This window comes from Sphaerodactylus townsendi, linkage group LG02, assembly GCF_021028975.2.
Source record: "Sphaerodactylus townsendi isolate TG3544 linkage group LG02, MPM_Stown_v2.3, whole genome shotgun sequence".
NCBI classification, from domain to species: Eukaryota; Metazoa; Chordata; class Lepidosauria; order Squamata; family Sphaerodactylidae; genus Sphaerodactylus; species Sphaerodactylus townsendi.
The window spans coordinates 135,224,140-135,252,077 of NC_059426.1; the positions used below are offsets into that span (position 1 = coordinate 135,224,140).

A 27,938-nucleotide genomic window follows, 5' to 3' on the forward strand; every position below is an offset into this window, starting at 1 on the left:
ACCCACGGCGTCTCCCTCTTCCCTTCCCCCCTTTCCACACTTACCTTAGTTCCTTTCCTTTTTCTAGAACTTTTTCAGGCTGCAAAAGGCCTGTTCACAGTAAAAACAGCCTGATGGGAACTATACTTCCCAGAGACCTTGTGAGTCCCAAGGTCTCCTGGGAACTGTAGTTCCTCAGGCCGTTTTTACTGCAAACAGGTCTTTTGCAGCCTGAAAAAGTTCAAGAAAAAGGAAAGGAACTAAGGTAAGTGTGGGAAGGAGGGTGCCATGGGGGGTGCTGCGGGGGGCCGCCGCCATGGCCAGGGAAAGGGGCCTGGAGCTTCCATAACTCATAATACACAATGCAGTTAAAATGAGTATAAACCCAATTAACAGTACACTACAAAATTATAAAAATACACTAATTGAGGGGGAAAATGGACTGGGTAAGAAAGGAAAGGGACGGGAAGGGAGAGGGAAAGGAGGAAGGGGGAGGCCAGGATGTAAGCCATACATGGAACTGCTCTGTCTTACAGACCCTATGTAATATGTCCCGAAGGGCACTGGTCTCGTTCAACAGTGTTCCACCAGGTTGGGGCCAGAGCTTGGAAGTTCCTGGCCCTGGTTGAGGTCAGCCAGATCTCTCTAAGACTGGGGACCTTCAGAAGATTTCCTTTTGTAGACCATAGAGATCTCTATTCTACATTCACATTATGGCACATATAGTGCTTTAAAAGACTTTGGCTTGAAAATAAATTATTAAAATTCTTATATAACCCATTTTTATACTTAAATATGCTTACCTTTACATTGTAAACCCTGTCTAAAAAGTCCCTTCAGTAGTTTCTTACAATACTGGCACACTGTTGGCCGTGTATACGAATGGATCACAAAAGTATGAGGCACTTTAACCTTGGAAAGCAAAATCTTGTCAAGCTGAATGGGTCGTCCAATGTAGGATTGTGAATTAGACCTCTTCTCTCTCCCAGTAAATAGATCTGGAGGTAATTTTTGCTAGAACATATAAATATGGAGACAAGTCAAAGCTGCTTGAAATCATATAAATGACTACCACCTTGAAGTTCCAACATGCAAAATGGCTTCCTGTTCTCTATCTATATGCAGCAGCCGTTTCAAACATTATAAAAGTCACTGCTTGCAAAACTCAATCTTCCACATTACTCCCCAGACTGTTAGTACCGTACATACTCTCATATAAATCAAAATTTTCAGCACATTTTTGTGCTGAAAAAGCTTCCCTCGACTTATACGCGAGTGAGGTGTATTTTAAAAAATATTTTAGGGTTTTTACTTTGTCGGCTGCCAGGGGGCGCAGTTTTTAGGCTAGCGGCACCAAAATTTCAGGGTATCATCAGGTGACACTCCTGATGATACCAGCCAGGTTTGGTGAAGTTTGGTTCAGGGGGTTCAAAGTTATGGACCCCCAAAGGGGGTGCCCCCATTCCCCACTGTTTCCAATGGGAGCTAATAGTAGATGGGGCTACATTTTGAGGGTCCATAACTTTGGACCCCTTCAGCCAAACTTCACTAAACCTGGCTGGTATCATCAGGATAATCTCTTGTTGATACCAGCCAGGTTTGGTGATGTTTGGTTAAGGGGATCCAAAGTTATGGATTCCCAAAGTGGGTGCTCCCATCCCCCATTGTTTTTAATGGAAGCTAATAGTAGATGGGGCTACCCTTTTGAGGGACCATAACTTTGGACCCCCTGAACCAAACTTCACCAAACCTGGGTGGTATCATCAGGAGGGTCTCTTAAAGATACTCTGAAATGTTGGTACAGCTAACATAAACATTCCTCCCCTGACAGACACCCTCAAATTTTCACCAGATTCTCCCTTTAAATCACCCCCCACACACACCCCTTCTGAGTGTATTTAAAGGGACAACTAGGGCTTACAGAGCTAGCTGACTGTTTTTCTTTGAAATAAATATTCAAAAATATTTAACCTACTGATGCCTCAATTAATGTAATTTTATTGGTATCTATTTTTATTTTTGAAATTTACCAGTAGCTGCTTCATTTCCCACCCTCGACTTATACGCGCATCAATAAATTTTCTCAGTTTTCTGAGGTAAAATTAGGTGCTTCAATTAATATGCGGATCGACTTATACACGAGTATATATGGGTATGTCTTATTAATTACAATAAGGTAGCTCAGTTGACAAAAAAAGCAATAAAAGCACTGGATAAACGATAATTGAGACTGTAGTAAAGGGTGGGGAATAAATCCAAATAATAAATAAATAATAAATAAATATGTAGTTGGTGGACCATGAGAAAACTGGCTTGGGAAATCCTCCTTCAGGATCACAACAGTACTTGGCCTTACATTTACTGAGTGCTGCTATTCATTCAATCTACTTACAAACAATTCAGGAGATTATTTATTATTATTATTTATTGGATTTGGCATACCGCCCAATCCCCAGAAGGTATGCTGCTACCTGGGTCCTTGCAGTTTCCTGACTCACAAGAAGTACATCAAAGAACTCCAAGAAGAAGAGACTATAGTGGATTCCGTATGGGCCAAAAACACTCTTTTTGGCCCTTGCGGAATCCGCTAATGTTAGACAATCTTTTGAAACTAGTTCCATAAAGTCATTCTGTATTTTAGAAGAAAAAGCTATCCACAGTCCATGAGAGAGAAAACCATATAATCACAATCCTAGATCATACACTGAGGTTGGATAAGCCATAATTATTTCAGCATATTCTCTGCTTGCGGAAGGAGGACATGGGTAATCACCTTTTTAGATTGGTTTGTCTGGGTAAGAAACATGTAAGAAATGAAAAATTAGCTGTAACTGGGAATTGACTTAAAGTTAAAAACTGAGAGCCAGTATGGTGTAGTGGTTAAGAGCAGTAGACTCTGAGTGAACTGGGGCCAGTCACAGTTCTCTCAGCTCTCAGCCCATTTGGAGGCAGGCAATAGCAAAACACCTCTGTATGACTCTTGCCTTGATAACACTACAAAGTTGCCATTAGTCATCTGTGATTTGACAGCACTTTTCATCATCAGTATATCTGAGCACTAGCACAGTGCAGATGTGAATGGGGTTATTCGATTACCACAAGTAAATGTCTCTGTATTGTTGTTGTTTGAATAGTTCAGCCCCTGCTATCTCTTCCTCTGCTGTTTTATCTTCCTCTTTGCTAATCTGTCTCCTAGTTTAGAGGTATTCTCCCACTAAGTATGCCCCTTTTCCCCTTTCCTGGAAAATTGATTATCTCAGGCTGGGGCTCATGTTTAGCACATGTAGAGGGTGCTCTTCATGAATCTGACCCAGCATGGGTACTGATTTGCATAACAAGATGTAAATCTTCACAAAGCAAATTAAATTGTTTATTGTAGTAATGTATATTAAACCTAAAATCTACTGAGCTCTTATTTTTCATCCAGCATGTTGCTGGCTGGTTTAAGAGAAATGTGAACAATTTTTTTCCTAGTGGTCAGCCAGATTCCTGACTCAGGAAGCTTGGATGCTTACCAGGAAACAATTGCTTAGCTAGATTACACTATGGAAACTACAGAAGCCAATAATTCTTTAGACAGTCTGCAGATCAGTACAATCGTTTCTCAACAAAGAAAATTACTTTTAACAAGACAAAGTTCTAAAATTCATGTAACTTTCACAATTGCTATAAAGTTTGCACATGTGTGTGCACATACTTAATAGAGCTACTTCCTGGTTTCTGCAGTGAAAATTATTCAATCCAGACCATTAAAATATTAAGACAGTCCATATTTTACTTGTGAAATTAAGAATAAATCAAGTTAAATGTTTCCAATGCAATTCAGTGAAACATTCAATCGGTAAGATTCTAGAATCAGTGTTTCATATATTGAACCCAAACAATATAGACCTATAACATATAACGAATATGTTCTGACCACACCTAAATGGTGCTACAATATAAACAAATACAGGACCTTCCATAACTCTACTCAAGTAAGTAAGAAAAGTACATTAAGAAAAGCAGTATCAACTGCTAAACAGCAATGCTACCTCTTTCTTTTCTCATTTTTTAAATTTTAGGGCTTGCAGCCAAGAAACAGAATGCAACTTCTATAAAACATTCAAATCATATGAACATAAATTCGCAACAATTATATATAGATATATTTCCTGATGTTGTTTTAAATGGTAAAACGTCTTATTCTTACAGGAAATGTTTGAATTTATCATTGCATCATTGATTTCCTGCATAGGCAGCAACCATCTCAGTGAGAACTGTACTGTCTCCTATAATGAAAAGTTTCCCATAACCCTTCTTGGATTCCTTTAATCAGAGATCTCTTCAACCCTTCAACCAGATTGAATCTCTGCTTGTAATCCATGCTAAGCAAATGTTATAGGTCCTTCAACCCATATATTTTGCTCATTGGTTCAGAATATTAAAAAAGACATGCGCATAATTGTTTCTGGATAGACTTCATATTTTTCAAATTTTACACAACACATGGGCATGCTCTGATTACATCCAGGTTGGATTACTGTAATACATTTTATGTGAGGCTGCTTTGAAAAAGGTCTGGAAACTTCATGTTTGTCAAAAATGCAGCAGCCAGACTATTGCCAGGGGTAGATGCACAGATTGTATTAACCCAGTGCTGACAGATCTGCACTGGCTGCCCTTTTGTTTCCAGGCTGGTACTTAACTTTAAATACTTAAATGGTGCTTGAAGGACTGCCTCCTTCCACATTGTCCATATTGTTTCAAGCTCTCCACGGCATGATTTTATGATGCATGTTTGTATGTTGGAATTTTAAAATGTTGAATTTGAATTAGTATCTTTTAATGCTTTGTTTCTATTTTTAGTTTATCAACCACCTCATGCACGTTCCTGAAGAGGTGGCATACAAACAGAAAAACAAATAAACATGCACTATCCATGGTTGTTGTGGGTTTTCCGGGCTGTGTGGCCATGGTCTGGTAGATCTTGTTCCTAACGCTTCGCCTGCATCTGTGGCTGGCATCTTCAGAGGTGTATCACAGAGGGAAGTCTGGACACAGTGTATAACAGGCTTCCCTCTGTGACACACCTCTGAAGATGCCAGCCACAGATGCAGGCGAAACATTAGGAACAAGATCTATCAGACCACGGTCACACAGCCCGGAAAACCCACAACCACCAATTGAATCTGGCTGTGAAAGCCTTCGACAATACATATGGAATATTCATGTTTTCTTTCTCATTGAGGTGGTTGCTGCCTATGTAGGAAATCAATAATGCAATGAGAAATTCCAGTGTTTCCTGTATGAATCAGATGTTTCATCATTTAAAACAACACCAGAAAATGTATATAATGCTCATTAGTTGGTACGGGACTAATTCACCCACATTCTTGCTTTTGAAGTGAACACAGTCTATCCCAACAGACTGAAACAAATATGATCCTGAACTGATCATTTAGTTGGAAAAACTACACGAATTTTCTGTGATCTTGTATCCTTTTTAACTGGCATATCATCTTGGTGATAAAGAATGTTTTTTTAACTCTGGATATGGTATGCACAACATTTTATTTGATATCGTATGTTATATAATGGTTTGACACCCAGTCTAGAAATTAAGATTTCTTTGTTACATGATTAAAAGCCCCATTGGGAGTGGGGGTGTCTGCCTGTGAGAGTGGTGCACAGCCGCACTGGCAGATTTGCCCTCCCTGGGGCCCTGGCCCTGGCGGAGGAGCGAATCTGCCAGCATACAACCACTGCAGCCCTCCCCAGCACTGGGCACTTTGCCTGACACTGTGCCACCGTTTCAGCCACCACTGGCATAGCAGGGACAAGCCTGGGCCATGTCTGGGAGAGAAACCAATGTAAGTTTGCTTCTTCCCGGCCATTTGTCATCTTAAGCCAGCGGCCGGAGCCTCAGACATAAGACACCAAAAAGGTGGCATAAGTCTACTGAGGTCCATGGGAGCTTCTTGGTGGCAGAGAGGCTTTTTTGCTTTGCAAGCCTACCCACACTTCCAGAAAGCCTTTATGGTAGTGGCAATCGGCTGCCTATCCCCTTGGATGGGGCTTCCTGACATCTGATCTAAAAATGGAAATAAAATCTTCCCAGGCCACAGAATTAGAAAAAATAACATATAACAGCAGAACGTATGAACATAGGCCACCACCTTATTTTGTCTGACTATTGGTCTGTCTAGCTCATTACAACCTACTGTGACTGACAATAGCTTTCCAGAATTTAAAGCAGCAGCCTTTCATTGCCCTTCTTTCTCAAAATGCAAGGAGTATGGAATTGATCCCAGAGACTCTTACATGCAGTCATTGAAATCTACCACTGTTACCACTACACAGGGATCATTTCTTTTCAGTAAATGAGTGCACAGAAAATGAACTGCACATATCATAAGGGTGAGCTTAATTAAAAAAGGATTTCTTCTTTACATCCCCATCACTTCCATTTGTTACTACATGCTGTCCTACAAATGAAATCCTTTGAGTGTTTGAGGAAAGCAAAGAGGATGGGAGAAGAAATATAAAATAGCCCAGAATGTTTTATATTTCATGACAGACGCAGGTGAAAAATGAGAGGCCCTTTACGCATGGGCCAAAAACGACGGCCTGGGGGCGGTAAAAACGCCGCCTCCAGGCCGCCTGACAGCGCTTCCCCCCCCCCCAGGGCGGCGTCAGGCCGCCCTAAACAACAACCCTTTAAAGGGTTGTTGTTGGGGGGAAAGCATCTTCCCGGTGGCGCGGTGCGAACCGCGCCGCCGGGAACACGCTAGCTCTCTGGTCTCATTTGAACCTTGTCCTTCGTTGCCTGCGTCGCCGCTTCACGCTGTCCTCCGACCCTGGAGGTCGGAGGGCAGCGTGGGCGGGCTTTGACGGCCAGCAGGTGACGCACGGGACAAGGTGAGTGGACGGGCTAGAGAAGAGGCGGCTCCGTGCGGAGCCGCCTGCCGTTAGCCGGCCTCTGCTGCGGCCGCTCGCATGCGTGCATGCGAACGGCCTTCGCCTCCACGCCGGCGGAATTCTCGCCGGCCTGGAGGCGACAGGGAGGCCGTGCGGAAACGGCCAGAATGAGTAAAAAGCTTAGTTTTGCATGAGACTTAAAGACCCCAAATAGTTACACTATCTTCTTCAAGTGTCAGATAATGTGAAGAGACAGAAAGTGGGTGGGGCCTTATGAAAATTGAAAGTAAACTGAACTTTGAACCACAACAGACATAAAATGACTGGAATTAAAAGTGGAAGACATTATTAAATATGAACAAAACAATGCTTTTCTTTGACAGAACAACTTACGATAAGTGCCTGTAATAACATGAGTCTAAACATCCAGGATTCACAGCTGAAGCTATCCTAGTTTAATTCAATATAATGACCCTTGAAATCTCTTCCAAGAAGAAAGCCAGGATGTGGTTCATTCTATGTATCACCTTGTTCATAAGGTGAGTCATGCAAGTATCAATGTTTGCCATTGTAAGTATTTATTTAACAGCAAAGCAAGTGTTCGGACTGCACCTTAGATCATAAAGGATGTGGTATAATGAAACACATTACATTATCCCATTTTATAAATGATACTTAACACGGTATTGGTTGTTATATCTGGAATTATAGGGAGAGAGAGTTTCAGTAGGATGATAAGAGCCAGCCGTGTAAAATTAGTACCTACCTCAAAACTAGGGCTTCCAGGAATCTGTATATATGAGAAAGCACATACAAAACAAACAGAAAAGGAAAACATAAAGCAATATTATTTGGGAAGCAAGTACTTGTCTTTATTCTAAAATATTTCAATGAAAAATGTAAGCTTACATCGAACATATCCCTTTGGGGGTATGATTCTTTTATACACATCAATATTATGTAAGAAGCATGTTTCACTAGTTTAATATCTCTGACACATAAACAGAATATTCAAGCTGAAGTGCTAGTAATAACTGGGGTTGACAGCTCCACATAGGGTCTAGAGTTGTTCCAGAATTACAACATATCTCTGGACTACAGTGGCTTCAGAGGGTGGACTCAGAAGGTGACTTCAGAGGATGGTATTACATCCCTGCTGAGCTCCATTTCCATCCCAAACTTTCCCCTCATCAGGCTCCACCTTCTAATATCCATGAATTTACTACTAACTGCTTTCAAATACATTTATCAAGGCAGCAAAAATTGCCACTGATTACTTGAAGGCTTCATATCAAAAAGCTGGATTACATTTTTTATGCTCTAAGCAGGGCCGTAGCAAGGGGGAACAGTGCCCAGGGCACGTTTGTGTCCTGAGCCCCCACCATGCCCACACACTGGCATGCACCCGGGGCAAGATGCCCCACTCTGCCCCCTGGACAAGGAGGGTGGACAAGGGTGGGCAAGAAGCCACCTTCATATCCACCTGCTGAATGAGCTGCCCTTTCTAGACTTTCCTGTCAGCTTCTAATTGGCAAGACTGCAGAAAGTAGCCCTGAAGGCAAGGAGGATTCTTCTTACCCAGCTGTACATCTCCAGGGCTGCTACTCCCTGTTTTCCCCTCCCCCACTGCACAAGCAGTATGCTTGTTTTTTTCTAAAAAAAATCTTTCTGCGAACCTGGGGAATTCTATACCTTTGGGGAAAAATCTGTGTTTTGTCAATGCGGACTGATCCATGGCTATAAGCATCTTGTCAGGGAAATGTTATCTGTGTGGTTGAGATGTGTTCCCAATTTTATGTAACTGCTTAAAATAACAACTCAATGCTGCTTGAAAGATATATGTAACCAGCCGGCTTTATGTAACCACTGCCACCTGTGCATTCTTTCCTTGATCTCTACTTTATGGCTTCACATGCTTTGTAGGAAACTAGGCTTCACCTGGCACCTCTGTCCCATGAGAAAAGAATTAAATCTGTTATCTTGTGGGGCAGGAAGCCAGGTAGATCTATCACTATCTGCTGCAGACCTTGGGGTGCCTTCACTCCAAAGACTGCTTTTTCACAAATTCTTTGGAAATTGGGAGGGAGGCTTTCAGCGGGGAATAAAGGGGATTGTGAATGCCAGTTTTGTCAGAACTGGCTTTGCCAAGTATGGTGCTTCGATACCTCATCAATAAACGCTGCTGATCAATACTTCAGAGTCCGTTTATTGGCTAAAGGTTCTGAGACCTAACAAATCTGCAGATGGGTCCAAACTTGCCTATTAAAATATAAGTAGTTATTTCTTCATAGATAAATTTATATAACATGTTTACATGAATGTGTCCTTGTGACGAGGATTACCTCTAAATGTATCTGTGATGGGTCTCCCTTCAACTATCCAAGAAAGGAAACCTTTCATGAGGTACATCACAAAAATACTTTTCAACTGATTCTCTAATACTGACAAGAATCATTCCTGCCATCAGATGATACCCTAATGCAATAATAAAGATAGACTATCACAAAGCCTTCAATTTTTGTCTTTGTGGAATAATTAAGAACTTTAAAATAACAGGAGCTCTATTAACAAATCTGACTAGTGGCCCAATTACATCCATAATGAAATATTTTAAAAAGCAGGCTGATTTTCAGTTGTATCCTTGGCATGTTTTAACAGCAAAGAAACAACAAGACAACAAGTGAATGTTTGAAATAAGTATGGACTATGACTAAAACGTCCTCCACCAAAACAAGAGTGCTTTGGATGAAATGGATTAAGAGCTGTTCTGGAACAATAGCACAAAAAACACTGCTTTAATTGCTTTGCTGGATAAGAGTGCAAATGTTGTATTTGCTCATTTAGATTGCGATCTTACAACTACTTAAATTGATAGAAAATCTGTTAAGAATCATGTGTAACGTAAGACAACTGTCATATTTTTCATATTATCATACTGGCTATCTGATAGCTATTGTTGAACATTGCCTGTATCCAGAAGACCTCACACAGGGAGTTGTTTTGGAAATCCTCCATTTCACTAGAGGATAGTTTGGCATTTGATTTTCACAGGGAAAAAAACCTCTACAATTCCTTGGACTTCTCTAAGTAGTTCTTTTTTATCTTGTTGATCTCCATAGCAACTATATGAATAACATTATTATTTGGTTTTAATCAGATAGTGAAATACAGAGACCTGCCAAAAGCCATTCAATGATTTTGTGTTATCTATACAGATTTGAATTCAAATCTTCAGGTCCGCCTTAATATTTGTATCCTTGGAGCCATGTCTTTCAAAAGAATTATTAAACCACCTGTATAAAAAAAAGATTCTGGCTGATCAAATATTTCTTAGACTTAAGCCCTCACTGCAGGCATCACATTTGAAAGGCATTTGTTTAATTTAAAAGTTTTATACCCCACCTCTCAGCCCAACACTACAAACATGTGTCTTAGCAATCAGAGACTGTATTAAAAACCACCTGAACTATCCTCAAGGCTCTCCCTAAACATCTCTGATGTTCTACTATTCATTACCATTCAAATCTAAAATGAGATTAAAATTCCAATTAGCAATATATGATTTTAAAAAACAGTGGAATGAACAGAATATATTTACTTGTTTATTAATGAATTTATTTAAAACATTTATTAGCCATCTTGCTCCTCTGTGAAATTCAAGGGGGTTTACAAAATAAATAAAATATGATAAAAGTACAATAAAAACAAGTATAAAGCCCATAGAAGCCATAGTTTAAAAATTCCAAATAGGATTGCCAGTACTAAAGGCTAAACCTATCAAAACGTAGTACTACATGAAACTGTCTTCAACTGCCACCTTAAATACCAACAATCATATGGCCATAAGGCTGATCCATAATCATAGGGCTCCCACAGAGCCCTCTCTCATATACCCACTAAATGAGCATACTTTATTAATGGGAAGGTATCTCAGGAGAGCACTGGCCTGCAGTCTAAATTTCTGGGCAGGAAGATATGGAAAAAGATGGTCTTTCAGATACACTGGTCTGAAGTCATGAAGACTTTAAAGGACTAAACCAGTATTGGGCTCTGTGGTGAATTGGTGGTCAGCATAATTGCTGTAATATTGGAGACATATGCTCCTGATAGCTGGACCCAACCAACAATCTAGCTGCAGCATTTTGTACTAGCTGCAACTTCTGAACACTCTTCAAGGATAGTCCCAAGCAAAGTCCACTGCAGTAATCCAGTCTAGATGTAACTAAAGCATGGGTCACTATAGCTAGACTTGACAGACCCACAAATGGATGCAGTTAACATACCAGCTGGAGCTGGACAAATGAACTCCAAGCAACAGCAGAGTCACCTTGTCTTCTTAAGTGACCACTATGCCAATCTGTAATCCAAAGTTTTGAACCTGGCTTTTTAAGGGGAGATAACCCCATCGAAGACATCAGAGATCTGAAATCCCTGGTCTGTCTTCCTATTAATCCAGAGAAACACTGTCTTCTCAGGATTAATTATTAGATTGTTCAACCTCAAGCAGCCCATTACTGAGTCTATACTGTAGTTTTTGTTTCAAATAAAATTTATTTTATTTATTTATAATTTGATTTCTAGGCCACCCTTTCTCTTAACGGGCTCAAGGCAGTTTACAATTTACCAGATTTAAAATTACAACAGTACAGTTCAAAGGCACCATAACATTAATCCCTCACTAAACTAAGGGAAATGAATTAAAAGGAGAGGGGGAAATGGAAAGGAAAGGAGGGCTAGCCATGATGGAAAATCGTTGCTACCTTCAGCCATAGGTCTAGTGGAACAGCTCTGTCATATAGTTCCTGTGGAACTGTGATAAGTCCCACAGGGTTTAGGTTTCATTGTAGCGGTTAAGACCAGTGGACTCTAATCTGGAGAACCGAGTATGATTCCCCACTCCTCCACATGAGTACTGGACTCTAATCTGGTGAACTGGATTTGTTTCCACACTCCTCCACATGAGGCCTGCTGGGTGACCTTGGGCTAGTCCAGGGGTCTTCAAACTATGGCCCTCCAGATGGTCATGGACTACAATTCCCATCAGCCCCTGCCAGCATAGCTAAGTGGTAGGATTCATGGGAATTGTAGTCTATGAACATCTGGAGGGCCATAGTTTGAAGACCCCTGGGCTAGTCACAGTTCTTTGAGAACTCTCTCAGCCCCACCTACCTCAGAAGTTGTCAGTTGTAGGGAGAGGAAGGGAAGGAGTTTGTAAGCCACTTTGAGATTCCTTACAGGACAGAAAGGTGGGGTATAAATCCAAACTCTTCTTTTTCACCAGGCCAGAGCCAGAGCTGAAAAGACCCTGGCCCGGGTTGCCACAAAAGCAGATATTTTGAAGTTTCTTTTATATGATAAGCAGGGACAAGACTCAGATTCGTCCATACAATGACAAACCATAATTGATTGTTATGCTTAATATCTGTGCCACTGGGAATAAGTATATGAGTCACAGAAACCCATATACATTTCATGAGGGGTGGGAAAAACCATGTATCCCCCCAAACAGTGTACATTTTGATGTGGACTGATACATGCAAAACCATCCTTTGACTGGAGAAAAAAATATTAACTGGCCAAGTTAATTCATTTCTTATTACACCATAAGCTATGTTAATATTAAGAAAGTTTGTACCAGGAGAGCTTCATCTGAAGTAGTTGGTGAAAGTTCCGCAGATACAGTCCTGATAGTACTGAGTCCTGTTAAAGAAACATTTGAAAGTCGCCTCTTCCGAACACAACTGCAGTTGTTAGGAATTTTAAATGCACATCTCTTGTGATAATTTAGACCACATCCTGAAAAGGAGAAAAAAGTCTATTATTAATTGTTGCAGTACAAGTACAGAAGTAGTTAGGGGAATCTGTGCAGCCCTTCTCTGGGGTATTATAGCAATTTGAAGTGCCTGTGTACAAAAGGAGATGCTACACAGAATGTCTACCCCGCACTAATGCCTCAGGAGTATTGGATGTTTTTAAAAACCCTAAGCAAGTGGGGAGAGAAAGACAGTTGCACTGGCCATGATGTTGTAAGAGATGTATGCCATCCTATGACCCCCAAAATACAACCCCCATTACTGAGGAGTGGGGAAACAATCCAGATGAATGCCATCCTATGACCCCCCCCCACCCCCACACAAACTGTTAAGCTTGTAAAAAGTATGATTTTACAAACTTTTTTAAAAGTTGAAAACATGCATAATAGTTCTTGTATGTTGTTTTCCTGCTGAGCTCTGCAGCTGCTTTTAACTTTTAAAAAACAACCCTTAAAGAGACATAGTGGATGTTCATAATATCTCTTACACCTGTCAGTTATGGTGCTCTGTATGAATGAACATAATATCTCTTACACCTGTCAGTTAGTATGTTCCTTTGATATGCTGGGTTCCAGTTTGGTATAACTTCATGTATTATACAGGGTGCAAACTAAAAAAAATATCTGAAAGTAACAAAGAGATGAGAGGAAATATATCTCTGTTAACCTTTGTTTTGTCCCCATCTCAATAGAGTTCTATCCAGTCATAGTATTTTTAATTAAATGGTAGGCTACAAACATAAACAGGCACTCCACTAATAGTCACAAAATGTATAATAAAAATGGATCTGGATTACCCAGAAAGGTCTAAATTGTCTATTCATCTTTTGAGACAGGTGAGAAATTTTGAAGAGCCTACATTTCCTGAGAGAAAAAAGAAATTAAACCCACAGTGGCAGATCCTTTACTCACCCTCACATTTAAGCCCCTGACGTACAAGACCCCACAGCATTTCTCCACAGTGGTCGCAGAAGGCTGGTGCTCTGTATGAATGAACAAACAGAGCATGGGGGCGAATCTGAAAGTCTTCAAATGTTGCCGAAGCTGGAAGGGGGGGGGGGAAGGAAACAGTGTTTTTAAAACAATGTTTTTTAAGAATGATTGATTTGGTTGATCCTTATTAAAAGTAGACTGTACAGTTTTTGAAAGTTAACAGACAACTGTGATATAGTAATCAGAGCTTATTTATTGTTTTGTCACTGTATTACATGTTTGAACAATAGAACACCTGAGGCATTGGCACAAAACTTTCTGCTGTAAGACTTTAACTTGACTTCATACAAAAGAAAGGTTTGCTCACTTCTTTTAAGGCAGCTATAAAGGTGAAGTTCTACAACACATGAAAAATATAAATTGTATCATTCCAACAAAAAAATTAAGTGCAGAGCAAAGTATTATATAATGCAGTTTAATTGTACAGCAAAATTATTATATAATGGATGATTCTGCAGGAATAAATGCATAGGGTTTGAAATGCACACTGTTGGACTGAGCACCTGGATGAAGCAGAATTTATCCTGAATAAAGCAGAATTTATCCTGGATAAAGCAGAATTTATTGAGGGAGGGTGATTTATAAATATATATTTTAAAATTAAATAGAAAAAACAGCCTTTTTCAGCCTTTTTGGATTAAAAAAACAGCTATCAAGATAAAGTCAAAAATCTGAAAAGAAGAAAATTGTTTCAGCATTTTTCAGTTTTTCCCAGGATTCATTTTAGGAAAAAAAATGTTTTTAAAATCCTTTAAAAAACTAAAGCACAATTGTGAGAATGGCAAGTAGGCTTCAAATTTTAACCACCTACAAAACAACTAATCTTGCCTGGTGCCCTAGTGGACTTCCACATTTAAGGAGTCCTCACTGTAGGTAAGCCAGGGCTGGACCATGACATAACCGCCTTGAGAAGATGATGAACTGTTCAAAATAATTGGTTTATTTTCTAAATAATTTTGGGTTATTTTTGTGTGTGTGAAGTATACCTGTAGCACATATTTTCTTTGGACTATTGGTGGGTTGGGGGGGGGCGCACCTCAAGGGCAGAATGAGGTCTAAAGGGCTTCCAAGTGCCTAGAGTTTGGTTGCCTTGTTTGTTAAAAGCTGTTTTAAGGAGGGGGGGTTGTATTTCAAGGCCTTGTGTTGGTAAGTGGCTTCTCTGGTATTTTTTTCTGAGCTGAGGTGTTATCTGGGGGGCAGCATTACTTCTTTCTTTTTTCTTGAAAACTCTTGACTTTTGGTGTGAGACGCAGGGAACACAGGCCAAAAATCCTTGTGAGGCCCAAGAACTGGTTATATTCTCCTGTTTGATTGTGTGGTTTTTCTTGTGTCTTTGTAGTTTAGATCAGGGGTCTTCAAACTATGGCCCTCCAGATGTTCAGGAACTACAATTCCCATCAACCCTGCTACTTGGCCATGCTGGCAGAGGCTGATGGGAATTGTAGTTCCTGAACATCTGGAGGGCCATAGTTTGAAGACCTCTGGTTTAGATGATTGGTTGCAGAGGTTTTCTTGTATTTTCTTGCCCTTGTTGTGAGGCTCTGGTTTTTGTACTGGTTTTTTATTTGGTTTTGTGTGTTTGTGTATTTGAATGTGTGTGTCTTTTCTCACCACAGTTCCAAGTTTATTTCCTTCATTTTTTTTTCTCTGAGTTTCAGGTTTGGGGTGGGGAGAATCAATTAAGTTTTCAAAGTTGATTCTTCCTCCCACACCTTCTGTTAATTTGCTGGTGATTGCTTCTCTGTTTTCTTTTTGAGGTGTTGTGGTGAACTGGGCCAGCTTTTCTTTAATTTCTTAAGTTTTTCTTTAATTTCTTTAGAGTGTTTTGGGGGGGATTGGAACTTTCAGTTCTTTCCAATGGAAGATCAGGAACCCCCCCCCCCCTTTGAGGGCCCATAAAACTGGATTCCATATACCAACCTTCACCAAACCTTTTCCAAGAAGAGTCACTTGGAGCTATGCTGCAAATTTAGTGGCTCTACCTTAAAAATCCCCCCCAAGCCTCAAAAAAATCCCCATAGATTTTAATGAAGCCAAAAACTTTCACAAAAAAGTCAGAAAAACACAATTACTGGTACATGTATTAAGCTTTTTTTCATCTTAACCAAAAATTTTCAAGATCTATAATCACAAATCCGAAAAACACCAAAAAATAGTGCACAGCCCTACTACACTGAAAATAGGAATCCACTGTCCCCATATCAGAGTTATTTCAAAAGTGAAATATATCTTTATCCCATCTTTTCTTTAGTTGAACAAGAGGACTGTAGTGGTGGGCTAGAGACAACACTCATCTTCTTCCAATATACAATGCTTCATAAACATCATAGGCCTTTTACTGAAGTATGTCTGTACGGCATTTAGACTATAAAATATAATGGAGGATTGGTGCAGATGTAATGCTTCCTGATCTTCTAATCACAATCAGGGGAACAATCTGAAGGCTAATACACACCTCTGCCCTGCCTTTTATGCTTTTGTGCTCCTTCCCCTTCCTCAGCTCATGGTTCTTTTCCATGTCATATTTTTCTCTAATTTCATTCCATATGAGCAATTTCCTCTCACTTTCATTATCCAAAGTGATCAGTCTGAGACTGATATTCTAATGATGGCTGTTGGCTTACATCCTGCAGACCCATTCTGTTAACAGCAATGCTTTCCAATAACATACAGGTGTGAGAGAAATTGGGAGGAGGGCTGTTAGTCAGAGATATGAGCCTTCAGTCCAAGCAATGGGCTCACCCTGTGGCCTTGAGTGAGCCGTGTCAGCAAAACTAACATTAGCCAGGAAGTCCTTGTGACCATTAAGTGTTCCGTGATTCTACAAGTATAATATTATGCAACAGAAAAAAACAGACGTAGTCTGTTAGATAGCATGTTTTAAATTTAAATTGTGTTTTATTTTATAGGCCACTAGGTTTCCAGTGTTGGAGAAAGTGGGGTACAATATTCAACTAAATAAATACAGAAAGGGAAGGTTCCTTGAAAGTACCACAATTTAGTGGAAAATGTACCCAACCCACAGGCCTCATTTTCAGCAAGCAGCTATTCTTTGTTTTATTATTTAACATGCATAGTCTTTGGCTAATTTCAAATGCAAACTGAACAATATGAGAACTCGTGGATACTACCGTGGAGTTGTCCTTGCCACACATAGAAGTAATATATGATTGGAATAGTCGTAACCTGATTCAATATCTACTTGAAAAGGAAAAATGGACCATATAGGTAACTAAACTAATGAACCATAATATGGGCTTCATTCATTTGTTTAATTTATTTCAACATTGATGTCTTATGTGGTTTTAAAAAAGTAAAAATACAATAAAATGCAAAGCTTCCATTTGTCATTCAGATTGTCTGTAATGGATCTTTAGGAGAAGAGAGTTCATCAATTGTTGGACAATCATCAAGACATATGCAAACTTTTTGTAGGGACAGTATAATGAAAGTATTCTTAAATGATCTTTACATTTAATTTTAAAACTAAAAATTTACATTAAAATGTAATTAAAGATTGAATGAAGAGAGAAAATATATAGTCTGTAAAAGGCAAAATTAGCATCTTTAAATATGTATCAAAGCTAGCAAGGGACATGCATTGTATTATTTAATGTCTTTTTTGTATTTTCCTATTTCTTTGAATAATTTTAAAATTTATATTTTATTATATTTCTTTCTTTGTCCCTCATCAAAGACTTCAATTACTTTGGTGTGAGGTAACCCCAAATAAGTGGGTCCTCAGTAGCAGTTGGCTATACATTTCTTAAAACAGCAAGTACTAATTTCTTTAATGGATTAATAATTTTAAACCTACTTTCTTGCTAAAGTTCATGAAGGCATGTATAAAAATGTCAAGTAGTCATAACAATAACAAGCTAAACAAATAGCAAATAGATGGGCAGTCCAATCCAGAGGATTCCCCTCTGAAACCAGTGCACTCTTGCGCTGGTGTTGGTGCCCATCACACTGGGCAAATGGGCAGGCAGGGGGTAACTTAGTCTAGCAGGTGAGTGATGCACAGCTCCATAGGGTCCAACCCCAAAGTTGCTTCTCATTCCGAGACCTGCCGCTGTGGCCGGGAGGGTTCCAAGGGTGGGCCAGGGGGCAGAGATGACCTTAGTTGGCTTCCACTGCCAGCCCAGCCTCCATGCACCAGCAAAATTGGCCTCTCAGAAATGCCATGTTTTTCATGGCATATCTCCACTTTTCCCATGGAGGATTCTTGAAACTGGGGTGTGTGTCTGTTTCAATTATAATTGAGGGCTTCCTGCACTGTGGGAAAGCCCTTGGGTGGGGAGTAGGGAATTGCCTGAATGGCACCACCCCTGCTGGCCAGCACGCGCTGGATGGGGCTGCAAGTGTTTCTAAGTTATCCAAGCAATGAAATTTCTTTACTAGGCATTGCAAATGTCCTAATTAATGCTGCAGTTACTTTAATAATTTCATTCTCAAGCATTCCTTAACCATTTCAATTTGCAACTGATACATTCTTGAATGTTTTTCAGTACAAATTTCATCAACAAAGACTTTAAGGACTGCAGCCGTATGCTTCAAGTCAGCTGGCAATACTATACTTGACATTGTTCTTATTAAGACTGATTTATATAGCTTAACTCTCTGAAGGTTAATTAAGGGGTCATCATGCCTCATAATCTTGTACATAAAAACAGAATATTTATATGTTAATTGGGGGAAAATAAAAAAACTCAATGAAAGCTTTATTCAACAAGTAATTAAACTGTGAAATTCCTTCACAGTGGATACAGTGATGGCCACAAACATGGATGGCCCTAAACACCAGTTCTGGGAAGCAATATCAATAGAAGGCCTTGGCCTCTGGGCAACTCACAATTTAAATGGATTCAGGCAGGGAGTGACTCTGTGAGACTCTAGATACAGTGAACTATAATTCTTATCAGCTTTCGCCTGCAAGCATGGCCAATTGGCCACAAGTGCTGGTGGCACTGATGGGAATTGTAGTCCATAACATCTGAGCAAAGGTTCGCCACCAGGTACTGATGGGAATTGTAGTCCATAACATCTGGAGTGCCAAAGGTTCGCCACCATGGGACTAGGTGATCTACATCAGGAGTGGGGAACGTCCGGCCCATGGGCTGTATAAGGCCCACGAAATCATTTGGTCTGGTACCGCCAAGGCAACCACAGGTGGGACTCAAAATTCAAACTTGGAAAAACAGTTGCAAATATCAACTTCACCAATACCAGCTAACATCACACACCTCATGAAAGAGAAGCAGTTCCAACCATCACATTAGGGGTGAGTTAATTAAATGTTCAACCAATTATAGCAGGGTAATTTTTGATAATTTTGCATGGCTTTTCCAGAATGAACTTGTGTGACTGCTTCACTCCTCAGCCTTACGTTCTCCTGTTACTTCTTCTGGTAAGGTAGTTAAGATGGTCATGGCTTGATTTGAGGCTTTTTTTACAGTGGCTGTTCCTGTTTTATCGAATCACGTTCCCACTGCTGTTGGGAAAGTTTCCACTGCTGAAATTCCAAAAGTTGTACAGAGCAGAATTATTCAGGAGGGCTACCAGCATGGTGTAGTGGTTAGGAGCACGTGGATTCTAATCTGGAGAACCAGGTTTGATTCCCCACTCCTCCACCTGAGTGGGTGAACCAGATGTGTTTCCGCACTTCTACAGTCTTGCTGGGTAACCTTGGGGTTGTCATAGTTATCCGGAACTCTCCCAGCCCCACCTACCTCACAAGTTGTCCATTGTGGAGAAAGGATGGGAAAGGAGTTTGTAAGCCACCTTGAGTCTCCTTACAGGAGAGAAAGGTGGGGTATAAATCTAAACTCTTTTTCTTCTCTTTAGAAATTGTCACCTAATTTTTAGTAACATTACTATTTTTAGTTTTTATGGGCTTTAATTGTATACTGTTTTCATGATCATTGTAACCTACCTAGAGTCTTGTTTCACAAATGCTCTAGAGAACTAAACTGGCATTTATTAAATTTGTGATTCTGTTCTAGCACAAAGATAAAAGAACATCTGCTTGGTCTCTCATAAAAATATGTAGAATGCATTAAGAAGATGTTACGTGATCCTGCAATCTGCAAATACAACACACCATCATCATGGTTCCAAAACGCGATGCCACAGTCAAAGATACTGCAGCTGAAACATGCAAAAATCTCCTGACCCAGATAGAAGCTTAGCCCCAGGAAACTTGGAAAGCAAGAAGCTGGACACCTGAATGCAGGTAAGAGAGGAGAAAACCGTGCATTCAGCTCCAAAGAATTTTGTAAAGTGGAGAGCTGCCTCCTTGCTTCAAAACTTCACTCTGACCCAGCACCAGATCTGAAAGATTCTCCAGTTTCCTCCTGGTTTAGCAGCAGTATGAGGGAATATATTGTCGAAAGCTTTTACGGCCGGAATCACTGGGGTGCTGTGTGGTTTCCGGGATGTATGGCTGTGTTCTAGCAGCATTCTCTCCTGACGTTTTGCCTGCATCTGTGGCTGGCATCTTCAGAGGATCTGATAGTTGAAAAGGAAAGCAAGTGGAGTATATATACCTGTGAGTATATATACCTATCAACTATCAGATCCTCTGAAGATGCCAGCCACAAATGCAGGTGAAACGTCAGGGGAGAATGCTGTTAGAGCACAGCCATTCAGCCCGGAAACCACACAGCACCCCAGTATGAGGGAATCTCAATTTCTTGCCCCACATTTAAGGAAAACAGTAAAAGAGAGCTGTGGCGAATATGGGTGAGGAAGTGGGTAAGTGGTGGTTGAATGTGAGGGAGGGCAAGTGAGGTGTGTGAGGATGAGCTGGATGTGTATTGTGTGGTAGCAGTGGGTGAGGCACAGAGAGTGAAAGTTACCTGCATGTGTGGGGGGGGGCACCCCACCTAACATCACACATGGCAAAGTGTGTATGTGTTTCACTTCCACTCGTACTACCTAACAGTATTACCTATTTACTGTTTTCAGTGCTCATCTCTGGCCATCTGCACGAACATCCTAAGGGCATACCAACCCCTCAGGCCACAGACATACTGCACGAACATTCTAAGGGTGACAGTTAAACATAGCCAGCTTCATGGCTTGGTGCGCCAGAAAAAAGACATGTTACCTGGCTCAGGTGTGAACTTTTGGCAATTACCTGCCCACAACAGGGAGGGACATCATGTGAAAATTTGGGGGCGATCCGTCCAGCTGTTTCCACATTAGGGCATGAGTAACAAAATCACTGTTAGCTTTTTATATATATAGACTGATGCAGATTTCTCTTTCTCTCTTGATATAGTTATCAGAATGGACACTTAAAATAAGAGGGAAGAATTCCAATTTAAAGATTCAAAAAGAGTTTCAACTGCATTTGAACACATGTTTCTGTATGTGCAGTAGGCCGTCAAAATAAAACACATTAATGTGTCAGTGGTGTTTGCTTAAATCTCACTATCTGCAATCAATGGAACTTGAATGTGATTCCTTCAACCATATTATTCACTCACTATGTTGTGTTGGAATTTTCTTCTATTTCTGTACATGCAATGGCAACTTGCTTTGTAGTAATTCAGTCAAGTTACTATATACAAGTTACTATACACTATACTATATACAGAAACATCGACAGTTAACACAAATAATTCCTCACACATAACACTGAATAATACACAGAACTAAAACACCTTGAGTATTTTATTGTTTGGCTGAATTAATGAGAGACAGATTTCCTCCTTGTCTCTTTTTTCATGAGACCAGTTTTCTGACCCATTACAGATCTTAATTCATACTAGCCACATTACATGGTCATGCCAAAAAAATTCAAATAGTTGACTGTAAGTTAAGTTTATTCTTCTCATACCTTTACTTAGTGTTTCTGCCTTGGATTTAAATCATATCCTGTGCAAACATGCCAAATAAAATACACCCACTGTGTTTATTCTTGATTCTTTGTGGCTTGGTCAATTCATAGGCCATTGTTCTGTTCCAAAAGCATGAAGAAAGTAAATGACATGACTTACTGAGTCATTTTTTCCTAGAATTTTGAAGCTTAGCTTCTCCTAAATAAATTACCAGTTCTTAGAAAACTCTTTACAAGGTATATCATTTTTAAAAAATAAGGTTCATTTGAAATTTTTGGTAGAGTGGATAGGCAAACACTATAATGTAAAAACATGCAGTTCCCCCCAAAGTACCCATAAACCACTGACAGTTCCTAATGGTTCTTCTAGCTGCAAAACTCAGACCAGTTTATTATTTATTTATTTATTTATTTATTTAACGTAATATACCGCCCCATCCCGAAGGGGCTCTGGGCGGTGTACAACATAAAAACATCATACATAAAACATCATAATATATTAGCTAGAGGAGTGAATCAAAATCCCATGCTGGCTATTGGCTCACAATGAAGTGCTCTGCTTCCAGCACCTACAAAGGTGACACAGTCCTACCCTAACTGGTAAACTTATACTGGTTGATAACTAACCACCCAATCATCAAGACTCATTTTACATGCATCAGACAAGAAATCAAACACAAAAGATGGTCACTTAATATTATAATAGTATTGCTTTGTAAGGACCATAATTGCACTGAATAATCTAGATGTTCGTGGACTACAATTGCCATCAGCCCCTGCCAGAATAGCCAATTGGCCATGCTGGCAGGGGCTGATGGCAATTGGCCATGCTGGCAGGGGCTGATGGCAATTGTAGTCCACGAACATCTGGAGGGCCATAGTTGCCCACCCCTGATCTAGATGTTACAACCACCATACCTGAAACCAAATTTAAAAACTACATTTCTAAGTTTCCTCATTCTTCTCCCATTTAATCAAATTCTAGGAACATTTCCTGGGGAAAAAAGTCCCTCAACTATTCCAGTATCAAATGTATTTAAAAAATTAATTTGGATGCTGTTCTCTGGCTTTTCACATGGCACCAAAAGGAGAGGGGAGAGGGCGGAATTCTTTTTTCATCTGTGATAATGTTTTGTATTTTCTACAAAACAGCTTATCTTTTAAAACAAAAGGTAGCAAAGGATTTCTATCATTTTTACAAAATGACATCACTTAATTAACTACTGGTCTGTCTTGAAACTTACTCACAAAAGCTTGACATAAATGTGACTCATAAAAGCTTGAGACAAGGAATTATAGTTCAAAAAAGCTTTTTAAAAATAAAGTGTCACAATCTGTCTTGCAAAGAAAGACATAATTCCTCCCCATCTGAGTCAAAATGTGATTTTTGTGTTTATTTTTACTTTTCTCCTGTGCTGTAACTACTACATACCTCAGAATGCATAGAAAAAGCTTCAAAAAATCTAATAATAGCTTGCCTTTACTTTGAGACATCTATACTTTTAGAAAGTGTATATTAGAGAAACCGGGAAAATTACCTGGGCTACATTCAGACATGTATTTGAACAGGTGTTATGATGGGATGTAGACAAACCTGACAATGCCAGACTTGAGTACCTTGGTCTTTCCCGCTTCTCCAGTTATCTGTGATGTATTAAAGCAGAGGTGCAGTTAACCAAAGTCAAACCCAAATAGATTGTAAGCATCTCTGGTTTGGAATCCAGATTTTTCTTTTTTGAGGGGTGGGGGCTACTTCTGGTAAACCAAGGCCAGCAGCAAGTCAGATTTGTGCACATTATACCCTAGTGCTGGTTAAAAGTAGTGTCTGAATACAGCCTCTGCAGGTTATACACTGAACAAGTGTACATTGCATATCAAACCATCACAATTCATATAAGCAGCTGATAAACAGAACTCTCACTGACACTGAAAGTCAGACTATTATTTTCCATTTTCATGTTCTCATTCTAGAAATCAGTTTGCTCATTAAATAGCTACACCTAGTATGATTCAATATTTTTTTACCCACCATCAAGGCAGGAATTAAGGCAATGTTCTTTCATATGATCTAGTGTGATAGTCAGACAGAGAAAGGAACAGAAAGAAAACTCAATTACATTTGCCATCACTGGGCAAAAAAACCTCTTGAAATTCTGTGTAAAAGCTCAATAACCTCTAACTAGTTTTCCAGCTAAAGGGAAAAAGAAGGATTTGAAAAAAAAATCTCATTTTCTCTCTGATTATACTAAATCCATACACAATGGTTTCCACATGTCTTCAAGAACAAAATTTGGACAACCTTATTTTCTTAGGTTGCATGCATTTTTGTATAAAATTTAATATTTTAGGTAAAATCATAGTGTAATACTTTCCCTTTCTTTTCATATGATTATGCTAACAATTTGGCTGGCAGGCAGTATGTCAACCTGAACAAAATTACAGAAGTTTTAATATATTCATTTCAGATATAGCAAGCTTGCAAGAACTCCTCCAGATTTCTACTTTTTATTACATAAGAACCCTGTAATTTTACATGCCAGGGAAGACAGATCACTTCAAAATGAAGTCTGTTCAAATGTAAAGAACATTATTCTAGATTCACTGTTCTTTTTCTGAACAAAAAAAGTCCAAATATAAGTAAGGAATCAATAAAACTTTATTACAATGTATTCTGACTTCTTGACATGATAAAAAAGTTCCTTATCCTAGTAAATTTTCCCAGATTCAGAATATGAAATCTTTAGGAATAGTGGACATTTGGGAGCTTTTTTTGAAGCTAAGAGAGTGGGGTCACATGCCCCCAGGCGCCACTTATTTAATCACATGGGAAGTGCAAAATCGCCCCCCGCACCCCCTCTCCAGCGCCCCAGGCAGAAAGGCAATGTGGAGTATTTTGCACATGTCATATTTATTCACAAAGAAAGAAGGGAGTAGTCACAGAGGAGCTCAATACAAACTGGGTCATTTCATAAAAATCGGAAACTATAATGACTCCCAAGTGCCAGGCAACTATCTTCAATCCCTGGGACTTCTGGGCAGAGACTTGGATTTTTGTCTTGTATTCTATAAAAGTGTCATGCATTTGATAATAGTCTAATAAATGATTTTTTAAAAAAAAATCAGGTTCCTAGTTTCGGATAGATAACTAGTTGCATGCAATACAGCCCAGAAACCACACAGCACCCCAATTTATTAAGATTCTTATAATGCACTAGCTAATCACTGCAAACATTGATGCCAAGATAACATGTGACTGTGACTGAGGAAGAAGAGAACATTAACTGTGAGGAAGGGAAAGGCTGGAAGTGGTAAAACTTTACCACTATTTGGAGGGTATTTTTCAGCCAAATACACACTAGAGAATCCACCCATGCAAGCAGTTATCCTGGAAAAATCAGTTTTTCTCTGGGTTTATACAGGAATGCCAAACAACTACAGTTACAGGGCGACAAATCTCACATTGTATCACCTTTGGAGGTTTCCAAGGGAACAGGAAGAAGGAGGCGTGAAGCAGGAGAAGTTATGCTGTTAGGTTTGCCCAATAGTTGTTTCACAAGATTGCTTGGCTTCAAATGAGAAATCCAACAACCTTGTTTTTCCCCTTCTGCAAGGAACAGAAGGGAAGTGGAAAGGAGGTCAGTTAGTGGTGACAAACAGGATTACAGAACAGTGATCTTTGCCCAATTGTGGCTGGTTTTCTTTTAAATTCTTCTATGCATGGGCAAAAAATTATAACAGCATGCCCTTGGGGCAGCTAGTCCCCATTACAGAATGTAAGGGTCCGTTACTCCAGTCATCAACAAGACTCAGGAAGGTTTCAAGAGCTTTACTGATACTGTGTCGTCCCAGGCTCAGATAGCCGAAACTGTGGGTTTCGCTCTCTGACCCCTGGTATAAACCTTACAGTTTGGTTCAAGCCCAAAGTTCCCTCCACCCTCGCATTCCCATAGTATCAGCATGTGAAAGACAGTGGGAACAATTGTATTGTTTGGGTATTCAGGTCACTCCTTCAGGACGACAGATAAGAGAGTAAGAGGCTAAGCACTCTTAACTAGTTACTTTGAAAGCAAGGGGAGGCCTCTATAGCCTTGAGCTATGATAACGACTGATCCATCTGCAGCTGGGGGGGATGGTACATGCGAACCGCCAGCCCTGGCATGGCGCAGGCCTGACACAGAGGGGCTTTCCCCACTGACAGAGTTGAACTGGTTTCTACCTAGGTTCGCCTCAGTGAATCCCCACTGCCACCGAGCTCAACATTGTTTTGACTCAGTCCCCCCCACCCCCGCCCCAGAACTGCGACATCCTTGTCGCAGTTATGAACTACACTTTTCTGCCAGAACAAGGTCGATACTGCTTCAAAGCTTTGAAATGGGGAAGCATCAACACGACACCTCATCCGTTCAACCAATCACGAGCCGCTTTTGTGTCATGCGCAGAATGGGAGAGTCGTGGCGGGCAGAAAGCGCATGTAACTGTAAACTGTAAAAACTGTAAAAAAAAGAATGCTCCCGTTTCCCGTCGTAACACAAGTGCCAATCACGATCGAGGAGCGAAACAGGTACCAAGATGATCCCGCCCACTTAGCTCGGTTCCAGGGGGCCAACTCAGTTGCTGTGGGGACAGCCTGGAATCGCCCTCCACTGAAGGGAACCGAGTCGACCTTAGCTCCCTTTAGTAGTAGGGAAAGCCCCAGAGAGTGGTTTCTGGAGTGTGCTGCACTGCTAAGCTTGGCTTTGGCCGCTGCTGTGAACCTCTGGAGGTCTGCTGCTGCTTGTGAGTCTTATGGTCTGGAGCTGAACTGGAGCTTGTCTGGAAAAGATCATCACTAGTTTGAACAAACTGGTTCTTTATGGACCTATTTAGATTTTGTATTGTCAAAGGCTTTCACAGCCAGAATCAACTGGTTGTTCTGGGTTTTCTGGGCTGTTTGGCCATGGTCTGGTAGTTTTTGCTCCTAATGCTTCGCCCACATCTATGGCTGACATCTTCAGAGGCATGTCAGGGTGAGATGTGTTTCAAGAAAATGCAGGAGAATCCAATTAGTGCCAGTGTGACCTCAGTCTGTAGATTTAATATTAGCAGATGGGGTGAAGGCAGATTTTGCTAGTATTATAGATGATAAAAGTCACGTTAAGTATATAGTGCTTTTACTTTCTCTACTATTCAGACATAGTCCTCCTTTAATCTTTTATGGTATTTTATTAAGCTCAGTTTGGCTTTTTTCATTTACACAGCTATTTTGTAATTTCAGTGGACTAAGTCCACATTGCAAGTGTCGAATTAAAAATAATATGTATCTTCATCAATATAATAAAAAAGATAGCATATTGAAAGAGAAACAACCTGCTTGCCAAAATAAAAAGGACAAATGTCCTTATGTTTGACTACAGCAAGACTTGGAAAGAGCATTTGTTAGCCATTCGATACAGGTTTGTGATTTGCAAATATTTGGCACTTAGCCACCTTTACATTGTAACTGCAGTTAAGTTTGGACAACTAACAACTATGATATTATTTGTGCAGGTCATATCAATGGAATTTCAAAGGGATTTAAATTCCAAAAACCACTATCAATAGCATGTTTAGTTTTGAACTTCTACTTTCTTTAAATGGAAATATAAATGGCTGAAAACTGAAAATGTTATCTTACTTGATTTCCCTCTGGGTTATCTTTATCTGAAATAAAAATTCTATAAAATTACTTCACATATTTCAATTGAAACTAATCAGCACCATGCATAAGTTAATCCTAGGTCATTTGCGAGCACCTTCTCTTCATTTCTCACTGATCATTTATTTCACTCTGAGACAAAGATCAGTTCATTTCATATACCAACCATATAAATGTTTGATGCAGATTATGTAGTGATATAGCTGAGGGACATGGAGAGCACAGAGAGAGAGAAAAACCTTCCTTTCCAAATAACTGGGTGATACTGTCGATTCCTACGCTGGGCTGTTGATTTCATGTCCAGGGTGTGCACCTTCAAGAAGCATCGGGCTAGTCTCTGTTGGGAAAAAAGGATGCTGCACTATGTGGATCTGTGACCTAATCCAGCACAATTGTTCTTATACTCTGGCAGGTTGCTACTGAGGTCACAAAACAGGTTTGATAGCCAGAATTGTTTCCCCATTAATTTGGATTATTGTTGAGACCCACATTGTAGTTAGCCACTATGAAATATAAATTAGAAGGCATAAAATATTAATTTTACCTGATAAGACAACTTCAACTAGGTCACCTTCTTGGATATCAGTAGCTGACTTTACAAGCTGGAGAATATTTTCAGTGCCACAGTCATGCCGAAAAAGTAGGATTTTATCATATAGTCCATAGAAACCACATTCAGGAAACTGAAAATGGACGATAAGAATTAAGTTTAAGTTGCAGCATAATATTTAAATCTT

The 27,938-nt window shown here is 39.9% G+C and overlaps 1 protein-coding gene across 5 annotated transcripts in view; it reads right to left on the minus strand.

Moving 5' to 3' along the window:
- PRKD1 (protein kinase D1) overlaps positions 1-27,938 on the minus strand; it is a 137,860-nt gene that overhangs the window by 37,611 nt on the left and 72,311 nt on the right. For 3 of the 5 annotated variants that reach the window (XM_048485114.1, XM_048485109.1, XM_048485110.1), the window contains 5 exons: positions 27,746-27,884; positions 13,604-13,735; positions 12,515-12,675; positions 7,646-7,669; positions 783-993 (listed from right to left, as the gene is read on the minus strand). In XM_048485114.1, coding sequence (XP_048341071.1) covers positions 783-993; positions 7,646-7,669; positions 12,515-12,675; positions 13,604-13,735; positions 27,746-27,884 — 667 coding nt within the window. Of the gene's footprint in view, positions 1-782; positions 994-7,645; positions 7,670-12,514; positions 12,676-13,603; positions 13,736-27,367; positions 27,539-27,745; positions 27,885-27,938 lie in introns of those variants that run through there. The other 2 variants (XM_048485112.1, XM_048485113.1) reach the window with 2 other exon arrangements.